The 25,000-nt window shown below is 29.7% G+C and overlaps 2 protein-coding genes across 3 annotated transcripts in view; one reads left to right on the forward strand and one right to left on the reverse strand.

The window, feature by feature from the left end:
• The window catches only part of LOC141406044 (uncharacterized), a 50,059-nt gene extending 35,277 nt beyond the window's left edge, over positions 1-14,782 (reverse strand). The window contains exon 1 of the mRNA XM_073991055.1: positions 14,761-14,782. Coding sequence (XP_073847156.1) covers positions 14,761-14,782 — 22 coding nt within the window. The remainder of the gene's footprint in view (positions 1-14,760) is intronic.
• LOC141404970 (uncharacterized) overlaps positions 1-25,000 on the forward strand; it is a 1,496,028-nt gene that overhangs the window by 391,289 nt on the left and 1,079,739 nt on the right. The window lies entirely within an intron of this gene.

Genomic DNA, 25,000 nt, shown 5'->3' on the forward strand with positions numbered 1-25,000 from the left:
GAAAAATATTCTTTAAAAATCCACGTTTATTGCTTGAAAAATATTCTTTAAAAATCCACGTTTATTGCTTGAAAAATATTCTTTAAAAATCCACGTTTATTGCTTGAAAAATATTCTTTAAAAATCCACGTTTATTGCTTGAAAAATATTCTTTAAAAATCCACGTTTATTGCTTGAAAAATATTCTTTAAAAATCCACGTTTTATTGCTTGAAAAATATTCTTTAAAAATCCACGTTTATTGCTTGAAAAATATTCTTTAAAAATCCACGTTTATTGCTTGAAAAATATTCTTTAAAAATCCACGTTTATTGCTTGAAAAATATTCTTTAAAAATCCACGTTTATTGCTTGAAAAATATTCTTTAAAAATCCACGTTTATTGCTTGAAAAATATTCTTTAAAAATCCACGTTTATTGCTTGAAAAATATTCTTTAAAAATCCACGTTTATTGCTTGAAAAATATTCTTTAAAATCCACGTTTATTGCTTGAAAAATATTCTTTAAAAATCCACGTTTATTGCTTGAAAAATATTCTTTAAAAATCCACGTTTATTGCTTGAAAAAAATTTTGATTATTAAAGTAAACTTGTTAAATAAACAAAACAAAAAATCCACGTTTATTGCTTGAAAAATATTCTTTAAAAATCCACGTTTATTGCTTGAAAAATATTCTTTAAAAATCCACGTTTATTGCTTGAAAAATATTCTTTAAAAATCCACGTTTATTGCTTGAAAAATATTCTTTAAAAATCCACGTTTATTGCTTGAAAAATATTCTTTAAAAATCCACGTTTATTGCTTGAAAAATATTCTTTAAAAATCCACGTTTATTGCTTGAAAAATATTCTTTAAAAATCCACGTTTATTGCTTGAAAAATATTCTTTAAAAATCCACGTTTATTGCTTGAAAAATATTCTTTAAAAATCCACGTTTATTGCTTGAAAAATATTCTTTAAAAATCCACGTTTATTGCTTGAAAAATATTCTTTAAAAATCCACGTTTATTGCTTGAAAAATATTCTTTAAAAATCCACGTTTATTGCTTGAAAAATATTCTTTAAAAATCCACGTTTATTGCTTGAAAAATATTCTTTAAAAATCCACGTTTATTGCTTGAAAAATATTCTTTAAAAATCCACGTTTATTGCTTGAAAAATATTCTTTAAAAATCCACGTTTATTGCTTGAAAAATATTCTTTAAAAATCCACGTTTATTGCTTGAAAAATATTCTTTAAAAATCCACGTTTATTGCTTGAAAAATATTCTTTAAAAATCCACGTTTATTGCTTGAAAAATATTCTTTAAAAATCCACGTTTATTGCTTGAAAAATATTCTTTAAAAATCCACGTTTATTGCTTGAAAAATATTCTTTAAAAATCCACGTTTATTGCTTGAAAAATATTCTTTAAAAATCCACGTTTATTGCTTGAAAAATATTCTTTAAAAATCCACGTTTATTGCTTGAAAAATATTCTTTAAAAATCCACGTTTATTGCTTGAAAAATATTCTTTAAAAATCCACGTTTATTGCTTGAAAAATATTCTTTAAAAATCCACGTTTATTGCTTGAAAAATATTCTTTAAAAATCCACGTTTATTGCTTGAAAAAAAATTTTGATTATTAAAGTAAATTTGTTAAATAAACAAAACAAAAAATCCACGTTTATTGCTTGAAAAATATTCATTAAAAATCCACGTTTATTGCTTGAAAAATATTCTTTAAAAATCCACGTTTATTGCTTGAAAAATATTCTTTAAAAATCCACGTTTATTGCTTGAAAAATATTCTTTAAAAATCCACGTTTATTGCTTGAAAAATATTCTTTAAAAATCCACGTTTATTGCTTGAAAAATATTCTTTAAAAATCCACGTTTATTGCTTGAAAAATATTCTTTAAAAATCCACGTTTATTGCTTGAAAAATATTCTTTAAAAATCCACGTTTATTGCTTGAAAAATATTCTTTAAAAATCCACGTTTATTGCTTGAAAAATATTCTTTAAAAATCCACGTTTATTGCTTGAAAAATATTCTTTAAAAATCCACGTTTATTGCTTGAAAAATATTCTTTAAAAATCCACGTTTATTGCTTGAAAAAAATTTTGATTATTAAAGTAAATTTGTTAAATAAACAAAACAAAAAATCCACGTTTATTGCTTGAAAAATATTCTTTAAAAATCCACGTTTATTGCTTGAAAAATATTCTTTAAAAATCCACGTTTATTGCTTGAAAAATATTCTTTAAAAATCCACGTTTATTGCTTGAAAAATATTCTTTAAAAATCCACGTTTATTGCTTGAAAAATATTCTTTAAAAATCCACGTTTATTGCTTGAAAAATATTCTTTAAAAATCCACGTTTATTGCTTGAAAAATATTCTTTAAAAATCCACGTTTATTGCTTGAAAAATATTCTTTAAAAATCCACGTTTATTGCTTGAAAAATATTCTTTAAAAATCCACGTTTATTGCTTGAAAAATATTCTTTAAAAATCCACGTTTATTGCTTGAAAAATATTCTTTAAAAATCCACGTTTATTGCTTGAAAAATATTCTTTAAAAATCCACGTTTATTGCTTGAAAAATATTCTTTAAAAATCCACGTTTATTGCTTGAAAAATATTCTTTAAAAATCCACGTTTATTGCTTGAAAAATATTCTTTAAAAATCCACGTTTATTGCTTGAAAAATATTCTTTAAAAATCCACGTTTATTGCTTGAAAAATATTCTTTAAAAATCCACGTTTATTGCTTGAAAAATATTCTTTAAAAATCCACGTTTATTGCTTGAAAAATATTCTTTAAAAATCCACGTTTATTGCTTGAAAAATATTCTTTAAAAATCCACGTTTATTGCTTGAAAAATATTCTTTAAAAATCCACGTTTATTGCTTGAAAAAAATTTTGATTATTAAAGTAAATTTGTTAAATAAACAAAACAAAAGATCCACGTTTATTGCTTGAAAAATATTCTTTAAAAATCCACGTTTATTGCTTGAAAAATATTCTTTAAAAATCCACGTTTATTGCTTGAAAAATATTCTTTAAAAATCCACGTTTATTGCTTGAAAAATATTCTTTAAAAATCCACGTTTATTGCTTGAAAAATATTCTTTAAAAATCCACGTTTATTGCTTGAAAAATATTCTTTAAAAATCCACGTTTATTGCTTGAAAAATATTCTTTAAAAATCCACGTTTATTGCTTGAAAAATATTCTTTAAAAATCCACGTTTATTGCTTGAAAAATATTCTTTAAAAATCCACGTTTATTGCTTGAAAAATATTCTTTAAAAATCCACGTTTATTGCTTGAAAAATATTCTTTAAAAATCCACGTTTATTGCTTGAAAAATATTCTTTAAAAATCCACGTTTATTGCTTGAAAAATATTCTTTAAAAATCCACGTTTATTGCTTGAAAAATATTCTTTAAAAATCCACGTTTATTGCTTGAAAAATATTCTTTAAAAATCCACGTTTATTGCTTGAAAAATATTCTTTAAAAATCCACGTTTATTGCTTGAAAAATATTCTTTAAAAATCCACGTTTATTGCTTGAAAAATATTCTTTAAAAATCCACGTTTATTGCTTGAAAAATATTCTTTAAAAATCCACGTTTATTGCTTGAAAAATATTCTTTAAAAATCCACGTTTATTGCTTGAAAAATATTCTTTAAAAATCCACGTTTATTGCTTGAAAAATATTCTTTAAAAATCCACGTTTATTGCTTGAAAAATATTCTTTAAAAATCCACGTTTATTGCTTGAAAAATATTCTTTAAAAATCCACGTTTATTGCTTGAAAAATATTCTTTAAAAATCCACGTTTATTGCTTGAAAAATATTCTTTAAAAATCCACGTTTATTGCTTGAAAAATATTCTTTAAAAATCCACGTTTATTGCTTGAAAAATATTCTTTAAAAATCCACGTTTATTGCTTGAAAAATATTCTTTAAAAATCCACGTTTATTGCTTGAAAAATATTCTTTAAAAATCCACGTTTATTGCTTGAAAAATATTCTTTAAAAATCCACGTTTATTGCTTGAAAAATATTCTTTAAAAATCCACGTTTATTGCTTGAAAAATATTCTTTAAAAATCCACGTTTATTGCTTGAAAAATATTCTTTAAAAATCCACGTTTATTGCTTGAAAAATATTCTTTAAAAATCCACGTTTATTGCTTGAAAAATATTCTTTAAAAATCCACGTTTATTGCTTGAAAAATATTCTTTAAAAATCCACGTTTATTGCTTGAAAAATATTCTTTAAAAATCCACGTTTATTGCTTGAAAAATATTCTTTAAAAATCCACGTTTATTGCTTGAAAAATATTCTTTAAAAATCCACGTTTATTGCTTGAAAAATATTCTTTAAAAATCCACGTTTATTGCTTGAAAAATATTCTTTAAAAATCCACGTTTATTGCTTGAAAAATATTCTTTAAAAATCCACGTTTATTGCTTGAAAAATATTCTTTAAAAATCCACGTTTATTGCTTGAAAAATATTCTTTAAAAATCCACGTTTATTGCTTGAAAAATATTCTTTAAAAATCCACGTTTATTGCTTGAAAAATATTCTTTAAAAATCCACGTTTATTGCTTGAAAAATATTCTTTAAAAATCCACGTTTATTGCTTGAAAAATATTCTTTAAAAATCCACGTTTATTGCTTGAAAAATATTCTTTAAAAATCCACGTTTATTGCTTGAAAAATATTCTTTAAAAATCCACGTTTATTGCTTGAAAAATATTCTTTAAAAATCCACGTTTATTGCTTGAAAAATATTCTTTAAAAATCCACGTTTATTGCTTGAAAAATATTCTTTAAAAATCCACGTTTATTGCTTGAAAAATATTCTTTAAAAATCCACGTTTATTGCTTGAAAAATATTCTTTAAAAATCCACGTTTATTGCTTGAAAAATATTCTTTAAAAATCCACGTTTATTGCTTGAAAAATATTCTTTAAAAATCCACGTTTATTGCTTGAAAAATATTCTTTAAAAATCCACGTTTATTGCTTGAAAAATATTCTTTAAAAATCCACGTTTATTGCTTGAAAAATATTCTTTAAAAATCCACGTTTATTGCTTGAAAAATATTCTTTAAAAATCCACGTTTATTGCTTGAAAAATATTCTTTAAAAATCCACGTTTATTGCTTGAAAAATATTCTTTAAAAATCCACGTTTATTGCTTGAAAAATATTCTTTAAAAATCCACGTTTATTGCTTGAAAAATATTCTTTAAAAATCCACGTTTATTGCTTGAAAAATATTCTTTAAAAATCCACGTTTATTGCTTGAAAAATATTCTTTAAAAATCCACGTTTATTGCTTGAAAAATATTCTTTAAAAATCCACGTTTATTGCTTGAAAAATATTCTTTAAAAATCCACGTTTATTGCTTGAAAAAAATTTTGATTATTAAAGTAAATTTGTTAAATAAACAAAACAAAAAATCCACGTTTATTGCTTGAAAAATATTCTTTAAAAATCCACGTTTATTGCTTGAAAAATATTCTTTAAAAATCCACGTTTATTGCTTGAAAAATATTCTTTAAAAATCCACGTTTATTGCTTGAAAAATATTCTTTAAAAATCCACGTTTATTGCTTGAAAAATATTCTTTAAAAATCCACGTTTATTGCTTGAAAAATATTCTTTAAAAATCCACGTTTATTGCTTGAAAAATATTCTTTAAAAATCCACGTTTATTGCTTGAAAAATATTCTTTAAAAATCCACGTTTATTGCTTGAAAAATATTCTTTAAAAATCCACGTTTATTGCTTGAAAAATATTCTTTAAAAATCCACGTTTATTGCTTGAAAAATATTCTTTAAAAATCCACGTTTATTGCTTGAAAAATATTCTTTAAAAATCCACGTTTATTGCTTGAAAAATATTCTTTAAAAATCCACGTTTATTGCTTGAAAAATATTCTTTAAAAATCCACGTTTATTGCTTGAAAAATATTCTTTAAAAATCCACGTTTATTGCTTGAAAAATATTCTTTAAAAATCCACGTTTATTGCTTGAAAAATATTCTTTAAAAATCCACGTTTATTGCTTGAAAAATATTCTTTAAAAATCCACGTTTATTGCTTGAAAAATATTCTTTAAAAATCCACGTTTATTGCTTGAAAAATATTCTTTAAAAATCCACGTTTATTGCTTGAAAAATATTCTTTAAAAATCCACGTTTATTGCTTGAAAAATAATCTTTAAAAATCCACGTTTATTGCTTGAAAAATATTCTTTAAAAATCCACGTTTATTGCTTGAAAAATATTCTTTAAAAATCCACGTTTATTGCTTGAAAAATATTCTTTAAAAATCCACGTTTATTGCTTGAAAAATATTCTTAAAAAATCCACGTTTATTGCTTGAAAAATATTCTTTAAAAATCCACGTTTATTGCTTGAAAAATATTCTTTAAAAATCCACGTTTATTGCTTGAAAAATATTCTTTAAAAATCCACGTTTATTGCTTGAAAAATATTCTTTAAAAATCCACGTTTATTGCTTGAAAAATATTCTTTAAAAATCCACGTTTATTGCTTGAAAAATATTCTTTAAAAATCCACGTTTATTGCTTGAAAAATATTCTTTAAAAATCCACGTTTATTGCTTGAAAAATATTCTTTAAAAATCCACGTTTATTGCTTGAAAAATATTCTTTAAAAATCCACGTTTATTGCTTGAAAAATATTCTTTAAAAATCCACGTTTATTGCTTGAAAAAAATTTTGATTATTAAAGTAAACTTGTTAAATAAACAAAACAAAAAATCCACGTTTATTGCTTGAAAAATATTCTTTAAAAATCCACGTTTATTGCTTGAAAAATATTCTTTAAAAATCCACGTTTATTGCTTGAAAAATATTCTTTAAAAATCCACGTTTATTGCTTGAAAAATATTCTTTAAAAATCCACGTTTATTGCTTGAAAAATATTCTTTAAAAATCCACGTTTATTGCTTGAAAAATATTCTTTAAAAATCCACGTTTATTGCTTGAAAAATATTCTTTAAAAATCCACGTTTATTGCTTGAAAAATATTCTTTAAAAATCCACGTTTATTGCTTGAAAAATATTCTTTAAAAATCCACGTTTATTGCTTGAAAAATATTCTTTAAAAATCCACGTTTATTGCTTGAAAAATATTCTTTAAAAATCCACGTTTATTGCTTGAAAAATATTCTTTAAAAATCCACGTTTATTGCTTGAAAAATATTCTTTAAAAATCCACGTTTATTGCTTGAAAAATATTCTTTAAAAATCCACGTTTATTGCTTGAAAAATATTCTTTAAAAATCCACGTTTATTGCTTGAAAAATATTCTTTAAAAATCCACGTTTATTGCTTGAAAAATATTCTTTAAAAATCCACGTTTATTGCTTGAAAAATATTCTTTAAAAATCCACGTTTATTGCTTGAAAAATATTCTTTAAAAATCCACGTTTATTGCTTGAAAAATATTCTTTAAAAATCCACGTTTATTGCTTGAAAAAAATTTTGATTATTAAAGTAAATTTGTTAAATAAACAAAACAAAAAATCCACGTTTATTGCTTGAAAAATATTCATTAAAAATCCACGTTTATTGCTTGAAAAATATTCTTTAAAAATCCACGTTTATTGCTTGAAAAATATTCTTTAAAAATCCACGTTTATTGCTTGAAAAATATTCTTTAAAAATCCACGTTTATTGCTTGAAAAATATTCTTTAAAAATCCACGTTTATTGCTTGAAAAATATTCTTTAAAAATCCACGTTTATTGCTTGAAAAATATTCTTTAAAAATCCACGTTTATTGCTTGAAAAATATTCTTTAAAAATCCACGTTTATTGCTTGAAAAATATTCTTTAAAAATCCACGTTTATTGCTTGAAAAATATTCTTTAAAAATCCACGTTTATTGCTTGAAAAATATTCTTTAAAAATCCACGTTTATTGCTTGAAAAATATTCTTTAAAAATCCACGTTTATTGCTTGAAAAATATTCTTTAAAAATCCACGTTTATTGCTTGAAAAATATTCTTTAAAAATCCACGTTTATTGCTTGAAAAAAATTTTGATTATTAAAGTAAATTTGTTAAATAAACAAAACAAAAAATCCACGTTTATTGCTTGAAAAATATTCTTTAAAAATCCACGTTTATTGCTTGAAAAATATTCTTTAAAAATCCACGTTTATTGCTTGAAAAATATTCTTTAAAAATCCACGTTTATTGCTTGAAAAATATTCTTTAAAAATCCACGTTTATTGCTTGAAAAATATTCTTTAAAAATCCACGTTTATTGCTTGAAAAATATTCTTTAAAAATCCACGTTTATTGCTTGAAAAATATTCTTTAAAAATCCACGTTTATTGCTTGAAAAATATTCTTTAAAAATCCACGTTTATTGCTTGAAAAATATTCTTTAAAAATCCACGTTTATTGCTTGAAAAATATTCTTTAAAAATCCACGTTTATTGCTTGAAAAATATTCTTTAAAAATCCACGTTTATTGCTTGAAAAAACGTTTATTGCTTGAAAAATATTCTTTAAAAATCCACGTTTATTGCTTGAAAAATATTCTTTAAAAATCCACGTTTATTGCTTGAAAAATATTCTTTAAAAATCCACGTTTATTGCTTGAAAAATATTCTTTAAAAATCCACGTTTATTGCTTGAAAAATATTCTTTAAAAATCCACGTTTATTGCTTGAAAAATATTCTTTAAAAATCCACGTTTATTGCTTGAAAAATATTCTTTAAAAATCCACGTTTATTGCTTGAAAAATATTCTTTAAAAATCCACGTTTATTGCTTGAAAAATATTCTTTAAAAATCCACGTTTATTGCTTGAAAAATATTCTTTAAAAATCCACGTTTATTGCTTGAAAAATATTCTTTAAAAATCCACGTTTATTGCTTGAAAAATATTCTTTAAAAATCCACGTTTATTGCTTGAAAAAAAATCTTTAAAAATCCACGTTTATTGCTTGAAAAATATTCTTTAAAAATCCACGTTTATTGCTTGAAAAATATTCTTTAAAAATCCACGTTTATTGCTTGAAAAATATTCTTTAAAAATCCACGTTTATTGCTTGAAAAATATTCTTTAAAAATCCACGTTTATTGCTTGAAAAATATTCTTTAAAAATCCACGTTTATTGCTTGAAAAATATTCTTTAAAAATCCACGTTTATTGCTTGAAAAATATTCTTTAAAAATCCACGTTTATTGCTTGAAAAATATTCTTTAAAAATCCACGTTTATTGCTTGAAAAATATTCTTTAAAAATCCACGTTTATTGCTTGAAAAATATTCTTTAAAAATCCACGTTTATTGCTTGAAAAATATTCTTTAAAAATCCACGTTTATTGCTTGAAAAATATTCTTTAAAAATCCACGTTTATTGCTTGAAAAATATTCTTTAAAAATCCACGTTTATTGCTTGAAAAATATTCTTTAAAAATCCACGTTTATTGCTTGAAAAATATTCTTTAAAAATCCACGTTTATTGCTTGAAAAATATTCTTTAAAAATCCACGTTTATTGCTTGAAAAATATTCTTTAAAAATCCACGTTTATTGCTTGAAAAATATTCTTTAAAAATCCACGTTTATTGCTTGAAAAATATTCTTTAAAAATCCACGTTTATTGCTTGAAAAATATTCTTTAAAAATCCACGTTTATTGCTTGAAAAATATTCTTTAAAAATCCACGTTTATTGCTTGAAAAATATTCTTTAAAAATCCACGTTTATTGCTTGAAAAATATTCTTTAAAAATCCACGTTTATTGCTTGAAAAATATTCTTTAAAAATCCACGTTTATTGCTTGAAAAATATTCTTTAAAAATCCACGTTTATTGCTTGAAAAATATTCTTTAAAAATCCACGTTTATTGCTTGAAAAATATTCTTTAAAAATCCACGTTTATTGCTTGAAAAATATTCTTTAAAAATCCACGTTTATTGCTTGAAAAATATTCTTTAAAAATCCACGTTTATTGCTTGAAAAATATTCTTTAAAAATCCACGTTTATTGCTTGAAAAATATTCTTTAAAAATCCACGTTTATTGCTTGAAAAATATTCTTTAAAAATCCACGTTTATTGCTTGAAAAATATTCTTTAAAAATCCACGTTTACTTGCTTGAAAAAAATTTTGATATTCTTTAAAAAAAATCCACGTTTATTGCTTGAAAAATATTCTTTAAAAATCCACGTTTATTGCTTGAAAAATATTCTTTAAAAATCCACGTTTATTGCTTGAAAAATATTCTTTAAAAATCCACGTTTATTGCTTGAAAAATATTCTTTAAAAATCCACGTTTATTGCTTGAAAAATATTCTTTAAAAATCCACGTTTATTGCTTGAAAAATATTCTTTAAAAATCCACGTTTATTGCTTGAAAAATATTCTTTAAAAATCCACGTTTATTGCTTGAAAAATATTCTTTAAAAATCCACGTTTATTGCTTGAAAAATATTCTTTAAAAATCCACGTTTATTGCTTGAAAAATATTCTTTAAAAATCCACGTTTATTGCTTGAAAAATATTCTTTAAAAATCCACGTTTATTGCTTGAAAAATATTCTTTAAAAATCCACGTTTATTGCTTGAAAAATATTCTTTAAAAATCCACGTTTATTGCTTGAAAAATATTCTTTAAAAATCCACGTTTATTGCTTGAAAAATATTCTTTAAAAATCCACGTTTATTGCTTGAAAAATATTCTTTAAAAATCCACGTTTATTGCTTGAAAAATATTCTTTAAAAATCCACGTTTATTGCTTGAAAAATATTCTTTAAAAATCCACGTTTATTGCTTGAAAAATATTCTTTAAAAATCCACGTTTATTGCTTGAAAAATATTCTTTAAAAATCCACGTTTATTGCTTGAAAAATATTCTTTAAAAATCCACGTTTATTGCTTGAAAAATATTCTTTAAAAATCCACGTTTATTGCTTGAAAAATATTCTTTAAAAATCCACGTTTATTTCTTGAAAAATATTCTTTAAAAATCCACGTTTATTGCTTGAAAAATATTCTTTAAAAATCCACGTTTATTGCCTGAAAAATATTCTTTAAAAATCCACGTTTATTGCTTGAAAAATATTCTTTAAAAATCCACGTTTATTGCTTGTAAAATTACTTTGAAAAATATTCTTTAAAAATCCACTTTTATTGCTTGAAAATTACTTTGAAAAATATTCTTTAAAAATCCACTTTTATTGCTTGAAAATTACTTTGAAAAATATTCTTTAAAAATCCACTTTTATTGCTTGAAAATTACTTTGAAAAATATTCTTTAAAAATCCACTTTTATTGCTTGAAAATTACTTTGAAAAATATTCTTTAAAAATCCACGTTTATTGCTTGAAAAATATTCTTTAAAAATCCACGTTTATTGCTTGAAAAATATTATTTAAAAATCCACGTTTATTGCTTGAAAAATATTCTTTAAAAATCCACGTTTATTGCTTGAAAAATATTATTTAAAAATCCACGTTTATTGCTTGAAAAATATTCTTTAAAAATCCACGTTTATTGCTTGAAAAATATTCTTTAAAAATCCACGTTTATTGCTTGAAAAATATTCTTTAACAATCCACGTTTATTGCTTGAAAAATATTCTTTAAAAATCCACGTTTATTGCTTGAAAAATATTCTTTAAAAATCCACGTTTATTGCTTGAAAAATATTCTTTAACAATCCACGTTTATTGCTTGAAAAATATTCTTTAAAAATCCACGTTTATTGCTTGAAAAACATTCTTTAAAAATCCACGTTTATTGCTTGAAAAATATTCTTTAAAAATCCACGTTTATTGCTTGAAAAATATTCTTTAACAATCCACGTTTATTGCTTGAAAAATATTCTTTAAAAATCCACGTTTATTGCATGAAAAATATTCTTTAAAAATCCACGTTTATTGCTTGAAAAATATTCTTTAAAAATCCACGTTTATTGCATGAAAAATATTCTTTAAAAATCCACGTTTATTGCTTGAAAAATATTCTTTAAAAATCCACGTTTATTGCTTGAAAAATATTCTTTAAAAATCCACGTTTATTGCTTGAAAAATATTCTTTAAAAATCCACGTTTATTGCTTGAAAAATATTCTTTAAAAATCCACGTTTATTGCTTGAAAAATATTCTTTAAAAATCCACGTTTATTGCTTGAAAAATATTCTTTAAAAATCCACGTTTATTGCTTGAAAAATATTCTTTAAAAATCCACGTTTATTGCTTGAAAAATATTCTTTAAAAATCCACGTTTATTGCTTGAAAAATATTCTTTAAAAATCCACGTTTATTGCTTGAAAAATATTCTTTAAAAATCCACGTTTATTGCTTGAAAAATATTCTTTAAAAATCCACGTTTATTGCTTGAAAAATATTCTTTAAAAATCCACGTTTATTGCTTGAAAAATATTCTTTAAAAATCCACGTTTATTGCTTGAAAAATATTCTTTAAAAATCCACGTTTATTGCTTGAAAAATATTCTTTAAAAATCCACGTTTATTGCTTGAAAAATATTCTTTAAAAATCCACGTTTATTGCTTGAAAAATATTCTTTAAAAATCCACGTTTATTGCTTGAAAAATATTCTTTAAAAATCCACGTTTATTGCTTGAAAAATATTCTTTAAAAATCCACGTTTATTGCTTGAAAAATATTCTTTAAAAATCCACGTTTATTGCTTGAAAAATATTCTTTAAAAATCCACGTTTATTGCTTGAAAAATATTCTTTAAAAATCCACGTTTATTGCTTGAAAAATATTCTTTAAAAATCCACGTTTATTGCTTGAAAAATATTCTTTAAAAGTCCACGTTTATTGCTTGAAAAATATTCTTTAAAAATCCACGTTTATTGCTTGAAAAATATTCTTTAAAAATCCACGTTTATTGCTTGAAAAATATTCTTTAAAAATCCACGTTTATTGCTTGAAAAATATTCTTTAAAAATCCACGTTTATTGCTTGAAAAATATTCTTTAAAAATCCACGTTTATTGCTTGAAAAATATTCTTTAAAAATCCACGTTTATTGCTTGAAAAATATTCTTTAAAAATCCACGTTTATTGCTTGAAAAATATTCTTTAAAAATCCACGTTTATTGCTTGAAAAATATTCTTTAAAAATCCACGTTTATTGCTTGAAAAATATTCTTTAAAAATCCACGTTTATTGCTTGAAAAATATTCTTTAAAAATCCACGTTTATTGCTTGAAAAATATTCTTTAAAAATCCACGTTTATTGCTTGAAAAATATTCTTTAAAAATCCACGTTTATTGCTTGAAAAATATTCTTTAAAAATCCACGTTTATTGCTTGAAAAATATTCTTTAAAAATCCACGTTTATTGCTTGAAAAATATTCTTTAAAAATCCACGTTTATTGCTTGAAAAATATTCTTTAAAAATCCACGTTTATTGCTTGAAAAATATTCTTTAAAAATCCACGTTTATTGCTTGAAAAATATTCTTTAAAAATCCACGTTTATTGCTTGAAAAATATTCTTTAAAAATCCACGTTTATTGCTTGAAAAATATTCTTTAAAAATCCACGTTTATTGCTTGAAAAATATTCTTTAAAAATCCACGTTTATTGCTTGAAAAATATTCTTTAAAAATCCACGTTTATTGCTTGAAAAATATTCTTTAAAAATCCACGTTTATTGCTTGAAAAATATTCTTTAAAAATCCACGTTTATTGCTTGAAAAATATTCTTTAAAAATCCACGTTTATTGCTTGAAAAATATTCTTTAAAAATCCACGTTTATTGCTTGAAAAATATTCTTTAAAAATCCACGTTTATTGCTTGAAAAATATTCTTTAAAAATCCACGTTTATTGCTTGAAAAATATTCTTTAAAAGTCCACGTTTATTGCTTGAAAAATATTCTTTAAAAATCCACGTTTATTGCTTGAAAAATATTCTTTAAAAATCCACGTTTATTGCTTGAAAAATATTCTTTAAAAATCCACGTTTATTGCTTGAAAAATATTCTTTAAAAATCCACGTTTATTGCTTGAAAAATATTCTTTAAAAATCCACGTTTATTGCTTGAAAAATATTCTTTAAAAATCCACGTTTATTGCTTGAAAAATATTCTTTAACAATCCACGTTAATTGCTTGAAAAATATTCTTTAAAAATCCACGTTTATTGCTTGAAAATTACTTTGAAAAATATTCTTTAAATATCCACGTTTATTGCTTGAAAATTACTTTGAAAAATATTCTTTAAAAATCCACGTTTATTGCTTGAAAATTACTTTGAAAAATATTCTTTAAAAATCCACGTTTATTGCCTGAAAATTATTTTCAAAAATATTCTTTAAAAAAATCTTTATTGCATGAAAATTACTTTGAAAAATATTCTTTAATCTCTCCATCTTCTTATGGGCATATTTCATTCCCCTATGAATGAAAACCTTTTTCACAATTGTATTCCCATTTTCAACTTGTGAAAAATTTCATCATCAATTAGTTTTCATCTCTAATGGCCGAAACAACTTTCAGTTAATTATGCGGTAGGTTATTGCTAAAGTACTCTCTCATTGATAACTGCGGTGTGTTATATTTGAAAAAGTCGATATAATTTGGCAATTATTAAGGCTAGTTTGAAATATTCCAGTTGGTAATTTTTGGCCGGAAAAAATACAACAACAAATGTGTTGCAAAATAAAACCATAACAATTACAGCTAAACCTACTTCAGTTGCAGTAACGTAAAATCCTAGTCAATTACCTGCTATGAAGGCAATTGCCATGGGAATAAAATTTAAAATTATCATTGGGAAAGCATTATTGGTAATTTGTTGATAAATTTTGTGATTGGGAAATAACGCTTTATGAGAATGAGAAAACAGTTTCAATACAAATTAGTACTAAATAGGTTTGAAATATCCAATTGGATCATGTGGACAATAAACTATCAATTTCCGTTGATGTATAATTCAGAATTTAATTATCGCCCCATAAAGAGAAGAAGAAAAAAATAAATATTTTTTTTCTAAAAATTCTCTAGTTAGGTCTTTTTGCATTTGCATTGAGATTCTCCTAATACTCCAATGCAATTCCATCAATTTTAATATCGCAAAAATATATATCTTTTAATTAACTTTAAACTATCAAATTTCCAACAGCAGCATCAATTACCAATTTACAAACTGATATCAATAGTGAGTGGCATATAAATGTTTATAAGTGAATCAATATTGATATTTTTCATAATAGCATATGGTAATATTTATAATTTTGATTATTAAAGTAAACTTGTTAAATAAACAAAACAAAAAATTTTAGTCGAAAAAACAATTTGGTGTTAAATTTCAATGAAATTTAATTAAAAAAAAAATTAGCACAGGTGAGACATGGGAATCCATTGGGAATGAGTTAATAATAATGAAATCTAAAACATGGGGAAAGAAGTAAAAAAGAAAGAGTCGGCTTAGGGTGTACAGTCTTAGTTCGCGAAGTAATCTTGGCTCGATAACTTGACAAAAAAAAACTCGAAATACATAAAATCATATATGATGACGTAGGGGATGGAAGATACCAAGGAACGATCCTGACCGGCTTTAACATGGCAAAGCCCCGGATTTATCTTGGTCCCTCTTTCATTTCAAGTGGACACTGACCTCCACGTGGTGTCACCTGGGTTAGCTGCCTTTAACACCCGTTAAAGGTAGTGAGCTACAATGTTCCTCGCGTTAACCCATAAGAACGTTAAAAACTTGGGTTTGGGCGTCGGGTTAGTAACCCTCCCCTAGAAAAAACAGCCTACTATGAAAAAACAAAAGAAAAGAAAAACAAACCCCTCTAAAGTTGAAGAAGCCCGCAAACGTTTTAAGGACCATGATGTGTGAATCTGCACCTGGAATGTTCGCACTCTTTATAGAGAAGGTGCAGTTTACGCATTGGCAGATGTACTTGGAAAGTATAAGGCCGACATTACCGCCATACAGGAAATACGATGGAACGGGAAAGGCGTCACAACAAAACCTAAAGGTGACGCACTGTATTATAGCTGCAATGACACAAAGCATGAGTTTAATTGGGGATTTGTAGTTGGTCGGAGGTTAAAACTTCTGGTCTCCAGCTTCACCCCAGTGAATGAAAGACTAGCTGCAATTCGATTAAAAGCAAAATTCTTCAACATCAGCTTTATTTGCGCTCATGCTCCCACTGAAGGCAAGGGCGAACAGAATAAAGATATATTTTACAATCGCAGAAGAAACTTATGGCCATTGCCCTGCCCATGACATTAAAATTATACTAGGTGATTTTAATGCCAAAATTGGAAAGGAGAATATCTTTGGCCCAATAGTCGGGAAATTCAGTCTCTACAGTGAAACATCTGACAATGGTATGAGACTGATGGACTTTGCAGCTGCAAAAGACATGGTAGTTAGCAATACCAGATTTAAGCATCTCGATATTCATAAGGGCACCTGGCTGTCGCCAGATCAAAGAACAAGAAATCAAATTGATCACGTTGTGATAGATGGAAGACATGCATCAAGCGTGTTGGATGTACGAACGTTCTGAGGAGCAAACATAGGCTCGGACCACTACCTTGTTTCTGCAAAGGTACGTACCAGATTAAACGTAGCAAACAAAGCGCGAACAGACACAACACGGAAGTTGGACATCGGTAAGCTGCAATCACAACAGATAGCCACAGCATTTTACACTCAACTAGCCCAATTGCTTAATGAAAGCACTCCTCGTCCCGATAACATATCAGCACAATGGCAAAATATTGCCCACTCCATGCAAACAGCCGCAAAATCCATACTTGGATACCAGAGACCTCCACCAAGGGATCCATGGTATGGCCAGGAGTGTCGTGCTGCTACCCAAGAGAAAAATGCGGCATATAGGGCTACGTTACAATCAGTAGCAACGCGTAGCGCACGATAGAGGTATAGGGAGAAAAGGAGGGAGGAGAAACGTCTTTTCCGCAGGAAAAAGAGAGAGAGATGGAAAAGCGGGAGTATGAACAAATCGAGATGTACAGGAGACAGAATGAAGTCCGAAAACTCTACCAAAGAGTGAAAAATCAGACAGATGGCTTTGCTACAGGCACATCCTCCTGTAGAGACCAGCAAGTTAATCTGGTAACAGATACAGATAGTGTGCTCAGGATTTGGAAGGAACATTTCTGGTATCCAATAGTAGCGAAGACGATGATACCACCGATCCAATCACTGAAGATGGTATAGAATGTATACCGCCCGGCCCAGATGAGGTAATAACAGCAATCAACCGGCTATAGAATAATAAAACAGCAGGAGCCGATGGCTTGCCAGCCGAGTTGTTTAAAACCGGAGGCGACACGCTGATAAGGTGAGTTCATCAGCTAGTTAGCACCATCTGGCAGGAAGAACAAGTATCCGACGATTGGAACCTGAGCATCCTGTGCCCTGTCCACAAGAAAGGAGATAAGACTGTATGCTCTAACTAGAGGGGCATAAGTCTTCTCCCTATCGCCTACAAGATAGTGTTAGGGATATTGTGCGAACGACTAAAGCCTATGGTCAACGAAATAATTGGTCCATACCAATGCGGCTTTAGACCTGGCAAGTCCACCATTGACCAGATATTTAACCTGCGGCAAATCCTTGAGAAGACCCAAGAGATGCAGATCGACACATATCACCGTTTTGTCGATTATAAAGCAGCTTTCGACAGTCCCCTCCGATCAAAGTTATTCCATGCAATGTCTGAATTTGGTATCCCCGCAAAGCTCATCCGGCTTTGTGAGATGACTTTAACTGACACTAGGTCATCAGTTAAAATTGGAAAGAACCTCTCCGAAAAGGTATGTACCAAAAGAGGTTTCAGGCAAGGAGACAGCCTTTCGTGTGAATTTTTCAACATCCTACTGGAAAAGGTTATTCGAGAGGCAAACGTCAAAAGATGTGGAACAATCTACACCAGTAGCCACATGTTACTTGTTTATGCTGATGATATAGACATCATGGGATGACCAGTTAAGAAGTAACCGATGCCTTTATGAAGGTCGAAGGAGAATCTGCTAAAGTGGGTCTGGCGGTAAACGGCAAGAAGACCAAGTTGATGGTGTCGACGCGCAAAGCGTCCATAGAGCTCGGACCAACTGTGGAAGTTGGTTCCTATAATTTTGAGGTAGCAAAAGACTTCGTATACCTCGGCACCGCCGTAAACACAACAAACGACATCAGTTGTGAAATAAAAAGAAGAATTGTATTGGCCAACAGATGCTACTTTGGCTTAAGTAAGCACTTCAAAAACAAAGCCACAACTCGTCAAACAAAAATAACGCTTTACAAAACACTGATACTACCCGTGCTGATGTATGCTTCCAAAGTCTGGGTACTTCCGCAAGCAGATAATGCAGTGCTTGGCGGGTTTGAGAGAAAAATTCTTCGAAGGATCTACGGACCAATCTGCGTTGACGGTGAATATCGACGTCGTATGAACCACGAGCTGTATCTGCTATACAACGACATCAATATAGTTAAACGAATCGAGATGCAGCGATTGCGTTGGCTAGGCCATATCATAAGAATGGGCGAAGATGAACCCGCTAAAAAGGCGTATAAAAACGAACCGTTTGGCGGTGCACGCAGAATTGGCAGGCCAAGGAATAGATGGCGCAAACAAGTGGGTGAAGAGATGAAAATGCGCGGTATTCCAGAAAGCGACGCACTAAACAGTTCGGTCTATGGAACAAATGTCTGTAATGGGCCAGCTAAGTAAGTAAGTATCATATATGGACACAAGATCTCAATAAACAACCAATTTAGTAGAAAAACAGGACTAAATTCTTCAAAAAAACAATTAAATCGGGTTGTATCGTTTTATTGAGCTATACCAAAACATCGACTTATGTTGACACTTTTCATGGAGAAGTTTTGTGACTCCTAAATTGTCAAATAACCGATATTTTGGTAACCATAAATCGGGAGGTACCCTTATATGGGGGCTATACCTAAACATGAACCTATGTTGAACATATTTGTTGACTGCAGGGAACTTCAAATGACAAATTACGGATTGTTTAGTCAAAAAATGTAGCTAAAACCCCCCAAATTACATTTATATATGGGGGCTATACCAAAAAATGGACGTAGGTTGACAATTTTTAATTAAAAAATTTTGTAACCTCTGGGAAACGCAAATGTCCAATAACCGGTAGTTCGGTCAAAACAAGTTCTCTAAAACCATCAAAATACCTAAAATCGGTCCCATTTTAATGCCATTAATGTTCCCTATTACCAAATTATCCAATCGTCGTAGAGGATATCTTAGGTTCTCTGTAAGTGTTTGGCATATAATTCTCATTCACTTCGTGTTACTGTCATAATATACATACATTTTATATTGTTCAGTCGAGACAAAACACTGTTGATACGCATGACTCTGAAGAAATGAAGGGTGATATAACGGTTTTTTTTGACGAAAGTGTAGAAAAAATACTATGAGATTTTAACAGTTGCTAGAGTTGGTCATTATTTATCGCTGTTTAGCAAAAAGAAAAATTTCAAAATTTTGAGTTACTATCCTTTTGTTGAAAATGTGCGATATATTTTGTTTTTCTCCACCGAAGTGGTCGAATACCACCGTAAGATTACGAGTGAAATAGACGTGTGGCTCGTCGCTGTCTGGGTAACTGGAACTAGATATCCCGCGGTCAGCACGCTCCAACCTCTAGCAAGCTCCTTGCACTTAACAAGCTCCAATCTCGTAAAAACAACCCTGCGCTTAGCAAGTTCCAAGCTATTGGCGCTTACCACGCTCCAACTGGTCGCTCATAGCCCACTCCCACTCCCAAACCTACCTATACGGCTACACAATCCGAATACTACAGAGCCGAATAACATTTGAATTTCCCAGAGTCGAGCTACAACAATCCGCTGTCACCGAGCCGAAAGCACCTGAATGGACGGAAGATTTTTGAAAGGTGGTTTGAAGATCTGCGAGATGTCGTTTAGAGACAAAAAATACCTATGAAAGGCTTATAAGGGCAGAAGACCTTGAAAAGGTCTTCCATGAAGAGAAGACCTTTGAAACTTTTTCTATAGACAGAAGACTTTCTTAAAGTCTCCTATAGACAGAAGATATTTAAATGGTCTTCGGTATTCAGAAGGCCCTTGAGAGGTCTTTGAAAAGTTTCTATGTACAGACGGCCTTTGAGACACCTTCTATGGATGGAGGGAAAAGTTTTTCGGCAGACAGAAATCCTGTGTTAGATTTTCTGTAAACAGAAGACCTATAAAATGTCTTTTATGGACAGAAAATCTTTTTAAGGTCGTGAATGGACATTCTTCTATGAAGAGAAGACCTTTGAAAAATTTTCTGTAGACAGAATACTTTCTTAAAGTCTGCTATAGACAGAATATATATAAATGGTCTTCGATATTCAGAAGGCATATTCTATCGACGGAGGGAAAAGCTTTTCGGCAGACAGAAATCCTGTGTTAGATTTTCTATAAACAGAAGACCTATAAAAGGTATTTTATAGACAGAAAATCTCTTTAAGATCGTGAATGGACATTTGTAAGATCTTCTCTACTACCCGTAATCAATATTGTTTTGACGGAACGGAATAATCAAGGTATCAAAGTTGTTGCCTATGCGGACGACGTACTCGTAGTACTATTGATTTCCGGTAAGTTCCCGTCAACCATTTCGGAGCTTATGCAAGGAGCTTTATCGAAGCTGTCACAAATATTCCCACATCCTCCTCAGCAAAGTTGCCAAAGATACTATATACCTAAAATGCCAGGAGTACTCGAATATTTAGAAAAAACTATAAATGGGAAATGAAATGAAATTGCCCCGCATTCTTTTGTTACTTCCGATGTAAACTTTAAAAACGCCGATACACGTGTCTCATAGTTTTAGCTCTACTTTCATAATCTGTTTAGTTTTCCTTGTCATTGTTTTTCCCACAGTGCAATCATATCAATGAAATTCTGTTCAAAGCCTTTTCAACACCTTTTATTAGATTCATTTCGCATTCGCCACTGAATAATAACATGGAATGACATTTCCATAGAATATCGAAATTAAATTTTTGCCGAAATACGCAGAAAAACCTTTTTCAAGACATCAACTGCATTGCAGTTGAGATACAATCGAACAAACTACACACACTCGCACACACATTGTCCTTCGTGTCCATAAATTTTGTTACATGTTATGCAAAATGACATTTTTATTACTGTTATTTTAAAGTAATTTACAAACCAGTAAATTCCATTTGGCATTTTATGTCCGCCGCTTTTTTATGTGGTGACAACAAACATAACAATGACAACAACAACAGCAACTACCCAGTAAAAAAGGGCTGTTAACATTCATTGTTTAGCAACAATGTTTGTGAGCAAATTTTTTGTCGCTCGCTGCAGGCTTATAGAAAGTTTTTTTGTTTGTTTGTTCTTGTCATAAAGTTGCATTTAATATACGCAGCCGGGGTCATTGATGTATAAAAGCAGAAAATAAAAAAAAAACATAGGATATATAGCTAAAATATTGCGTCAAAATAACTGTATAATATCCATAAAAAAGAAGCAAAAGAGTGAAATCTGCATAATAACATGATTTACACGACATCAACGAGCGAATGGATGGATCATTGACAAAGATCAACATGGGATATGAAATTTATTACTTTGTGCAATGAAAGTGATAGGAATGGAGAGGGGGGCACAAGGGGAAAATTACTATTTTGTTTTGTGTATTACCATTGTACAAATATAACCTTCCGAACGATATAAAGTGGTTAAACCAATGTTCATAAAAATTCTACTTCACCCGAATATGCAGAAAGGAACTGATGGAGTCTCCTAACTGATGTTTTTAGCTCAAAGATGTGGATTATTATTATTTTGACCAAGTCAAAGGAAATGTTGAGCATGGCACTTAAAAAAATATATATATACCGACCGTTTGGAGCTTAATGGATAAATTCGTTAACCTTCTAATTACATAGTAATCTCCTCAAAGGCCTGCCACACTTAAACACTTCAAACAAGTAAGGAAGTATCAGTCAGCTGTGCTGACGGAGATATACCCTTAGCCACTGAAAAAATCACAATAATCACGAATTTGCTTTACTTTTTAGTAAGCAAACTTTTGATTCTCTTGCAAAAAATTTCCATCATGTAGCTTAACTCTAAACGAGAAAATTAATAAAAAAAATATTAAATAACGTTAAACTAATTTTGGAAGAAATTTTTGAAAAAGTTGTAGAGATATCGTGCGCTATAACCATTTTAGTATGTGCTGGCAGGGTTTTTGTAGCTTTTGAGTCATTATTTCAGGAAGTATGTACGTACTCTGGAAAATATTGTACCATTGTAAATGGTGTCAATAGGACAACATACTGAAAAAAGAATCGAAACGATCCAAGAGGAGCTTCAACTTCGCTTTTCCCGACATTTATGCGGAAGGTACCCGAAGTGGTGACGTAGGGGATGGAAGATACCAAGGAACGGTCCTGACCGGCTTTAACATGGCAAAGCCCCGGATTTATCTTGGCCCCCCTTTCATCTCAAGTGGACACTGATCTCCCCGTGGTGTCACCTGGGGAACGGCTTTTAACACCCGTTAAAGATAGTGAGCTAACATGAGTCGGGCGTTCACCCACAATAACTTTAAAAACTTGGATTTGGGCGTCGTGTTAAGAGGGTTCCCCTAGAAAAAAAAAAAACAACCCACTATGAAATAACGAAAGAAAAGAAAAACAAACTCCTCTAAAGTTGACGAGCATGGCAAACGTTTTAAGGACCATGATCTGCGAATCTGCACCTGGAATGTTCACACTCTTTATAGAGAAGGTGTAGTTTACGCATTGGCAAATATACTTGAAAAGTACAAGGCCGACATCACTGCCATACAGGAAATACAATGGAACGGGAAAGGCGTCGCAACAACACCTAAAGGTGACGTACTGTATTATAGCTGCCATGACACAAAGCATGAGTTTGGTTGGGGATTTGTAGTTGGTCGGAGGTTAAAACATCTGGTCTCCAGCTTCACCCCAATCTGTAAGCTGCAATCACAACAGATAGCCACAGCATATTCCACTCAACTGGCCCAACTGCTTAATCAAAGCACTCCTCGTCCCGATAACATATCAGGACAATGGCAAAACATTGCCCACTCCATGCAAACAGCCGCAAAATCAGTACTTGGATACCAGAGACCTCCACCAAGGAATCTATGGTATGACCAGGAGTGTCGTGCTGCTACCGAAGAGAAAAATTTGGCATATAGGGCTACTTTACAATCAGTCGTCTTTTCCGCAGGAAAAAGAGAGAGATGGAAAAGCGGGAGTATGAACAAATCGAGATGTACAGGAGAGAGAATGAACTCGAAAATTCTACCAAAGAGTGAAACATCAAACTGATGGCTTTGGAACTGGCACATCCTCCTATAGAGACCAGCAAGGTAATCTGGTAACTGATACTGATAGTGTGCTTAGGATATGGAAAGAGAATTTTTCCAAACTGTTGGTATCCAATAGTAGCGAAGTCGACGAAGATACCACAGATCCAATCCCAGAAGATGGTATTGAATGTATACCACCCGGCCAATATGAGGTAAAGACAGCAATAAACCGGCTGAAAAATAATAAAGCAGCAGGAGCTGATGGCCTACCAGCCGAGCTGTTTAAAACCGGAGGCGACACGCTGATAAGGTGTGTGCATCAGCTAGTTAGCTCCATTTGGCAGGAAGAACGCGTACCCGACGATTGGAACCTTAGCATCCTGTGTCCCGTCCATAAGAAAGGAGATAAGACTTTATGCTCCAACTATAGAGGCATAAGTCTTCTCCCTATCGCATACGAGATAGTGTCAGGGATATTGTGCGAACGACTAAAGCCTATGGTCAACGAGATAATTAGGCCATACCAATGCGGCTTCAGACCTGCCAAGTCCACCATTGACCAGATATTTACCCTGCGGCAAATCCAGGAGAAGACCCAAGAGATGCAGGTCGACACCTACCACCTTTTTGTCGATTATAAAGCAGCCTTCGACAGCCCGCTACGTTTAAAGGTATTCCAAGCAATGTCTGAATTTGGTATCCCCGCTAAGCTCATTCGGCTTTGTAAAATAACTATAACTGACACAAGATCTTCAGTTAAAATAGGAAAGCACCTCTCGTATAAATACGGGCCGTTTGGCGGTGCACGCAGAATTGGCAGGCCAAAGAATAGATGGCGCAAACAAGTGGATGAAGAGATAACAGAGAGAATTGGAGATCTTTTCTTAGTTCGATCTATGGAACAAATGTTCTGTAATGGGCCAGCCAAGTAAGTAAGTACCCGAAGGAGTGGACCGATGTAGTCCATATTCCAACCTGTAGTGGAATTCTGTAACTCATTTTTTGAGTTACCGACAAAAATCGGTAAAATTAAAACGCAAAATTATGAATGAAAATTATTAATAAAAGTTGAGAACATTGCTGATATGGGTAGGGCTTAGCGACAACTTTATTTTAGTTGTTAACTTGCCGGAAAATATCGATAATTACCGAAATTATAAGCATATTTAGTTTACCGATAGCTGTGGGTAACTCGATAAATGAGTTAGAGAATTCCACTACTGATTCATGACTGGATGAAATAATACGATGTGCAAAGTCTGCAGCAATCAGAAACTCCTTGCGAGATCTATTTGCAGATTTGCCATTTTGATTTGTGCCGTCAGGGTTTTTTTGGAGTTTTTAGGCCAATATCTCAGGAAGTATGGACTTGCGCGGGAAAAAATGTACCGTCGTAAAGGAAGCCGCACCGACAACCTGCTGAAAATAACTTCAAAACGATCCGAGAAGAGATTTTAAACTTCATTCTATCCGTATTTTGTTGAGAAGTTCCCGAAGGAGTGGACCGATATAGTCCATATTCCAACCTGATACATGACTGGATGAAATAATACCATGTGCAAAGTTTGAATCAATCAGAAACTACCTGTGAGAAGTATCTTGCG

The sequence above is a fragment of the Musca autumnalis genome, unplaced genomic scaffold, assembly GCF_047663935.1.
Source record: "Musca autumnalis isolate F117 unplaced genomic scaffold, ASM4766393v1 scaffold_5, whole genome shotgun sequence".
In the NCBI taxonomy this organism is placed as follows: Eukaryota; Metazoa; Arthropoda; class Insecta; order Diptera; family Muscidae; genus Musca; species Musca autumnalis.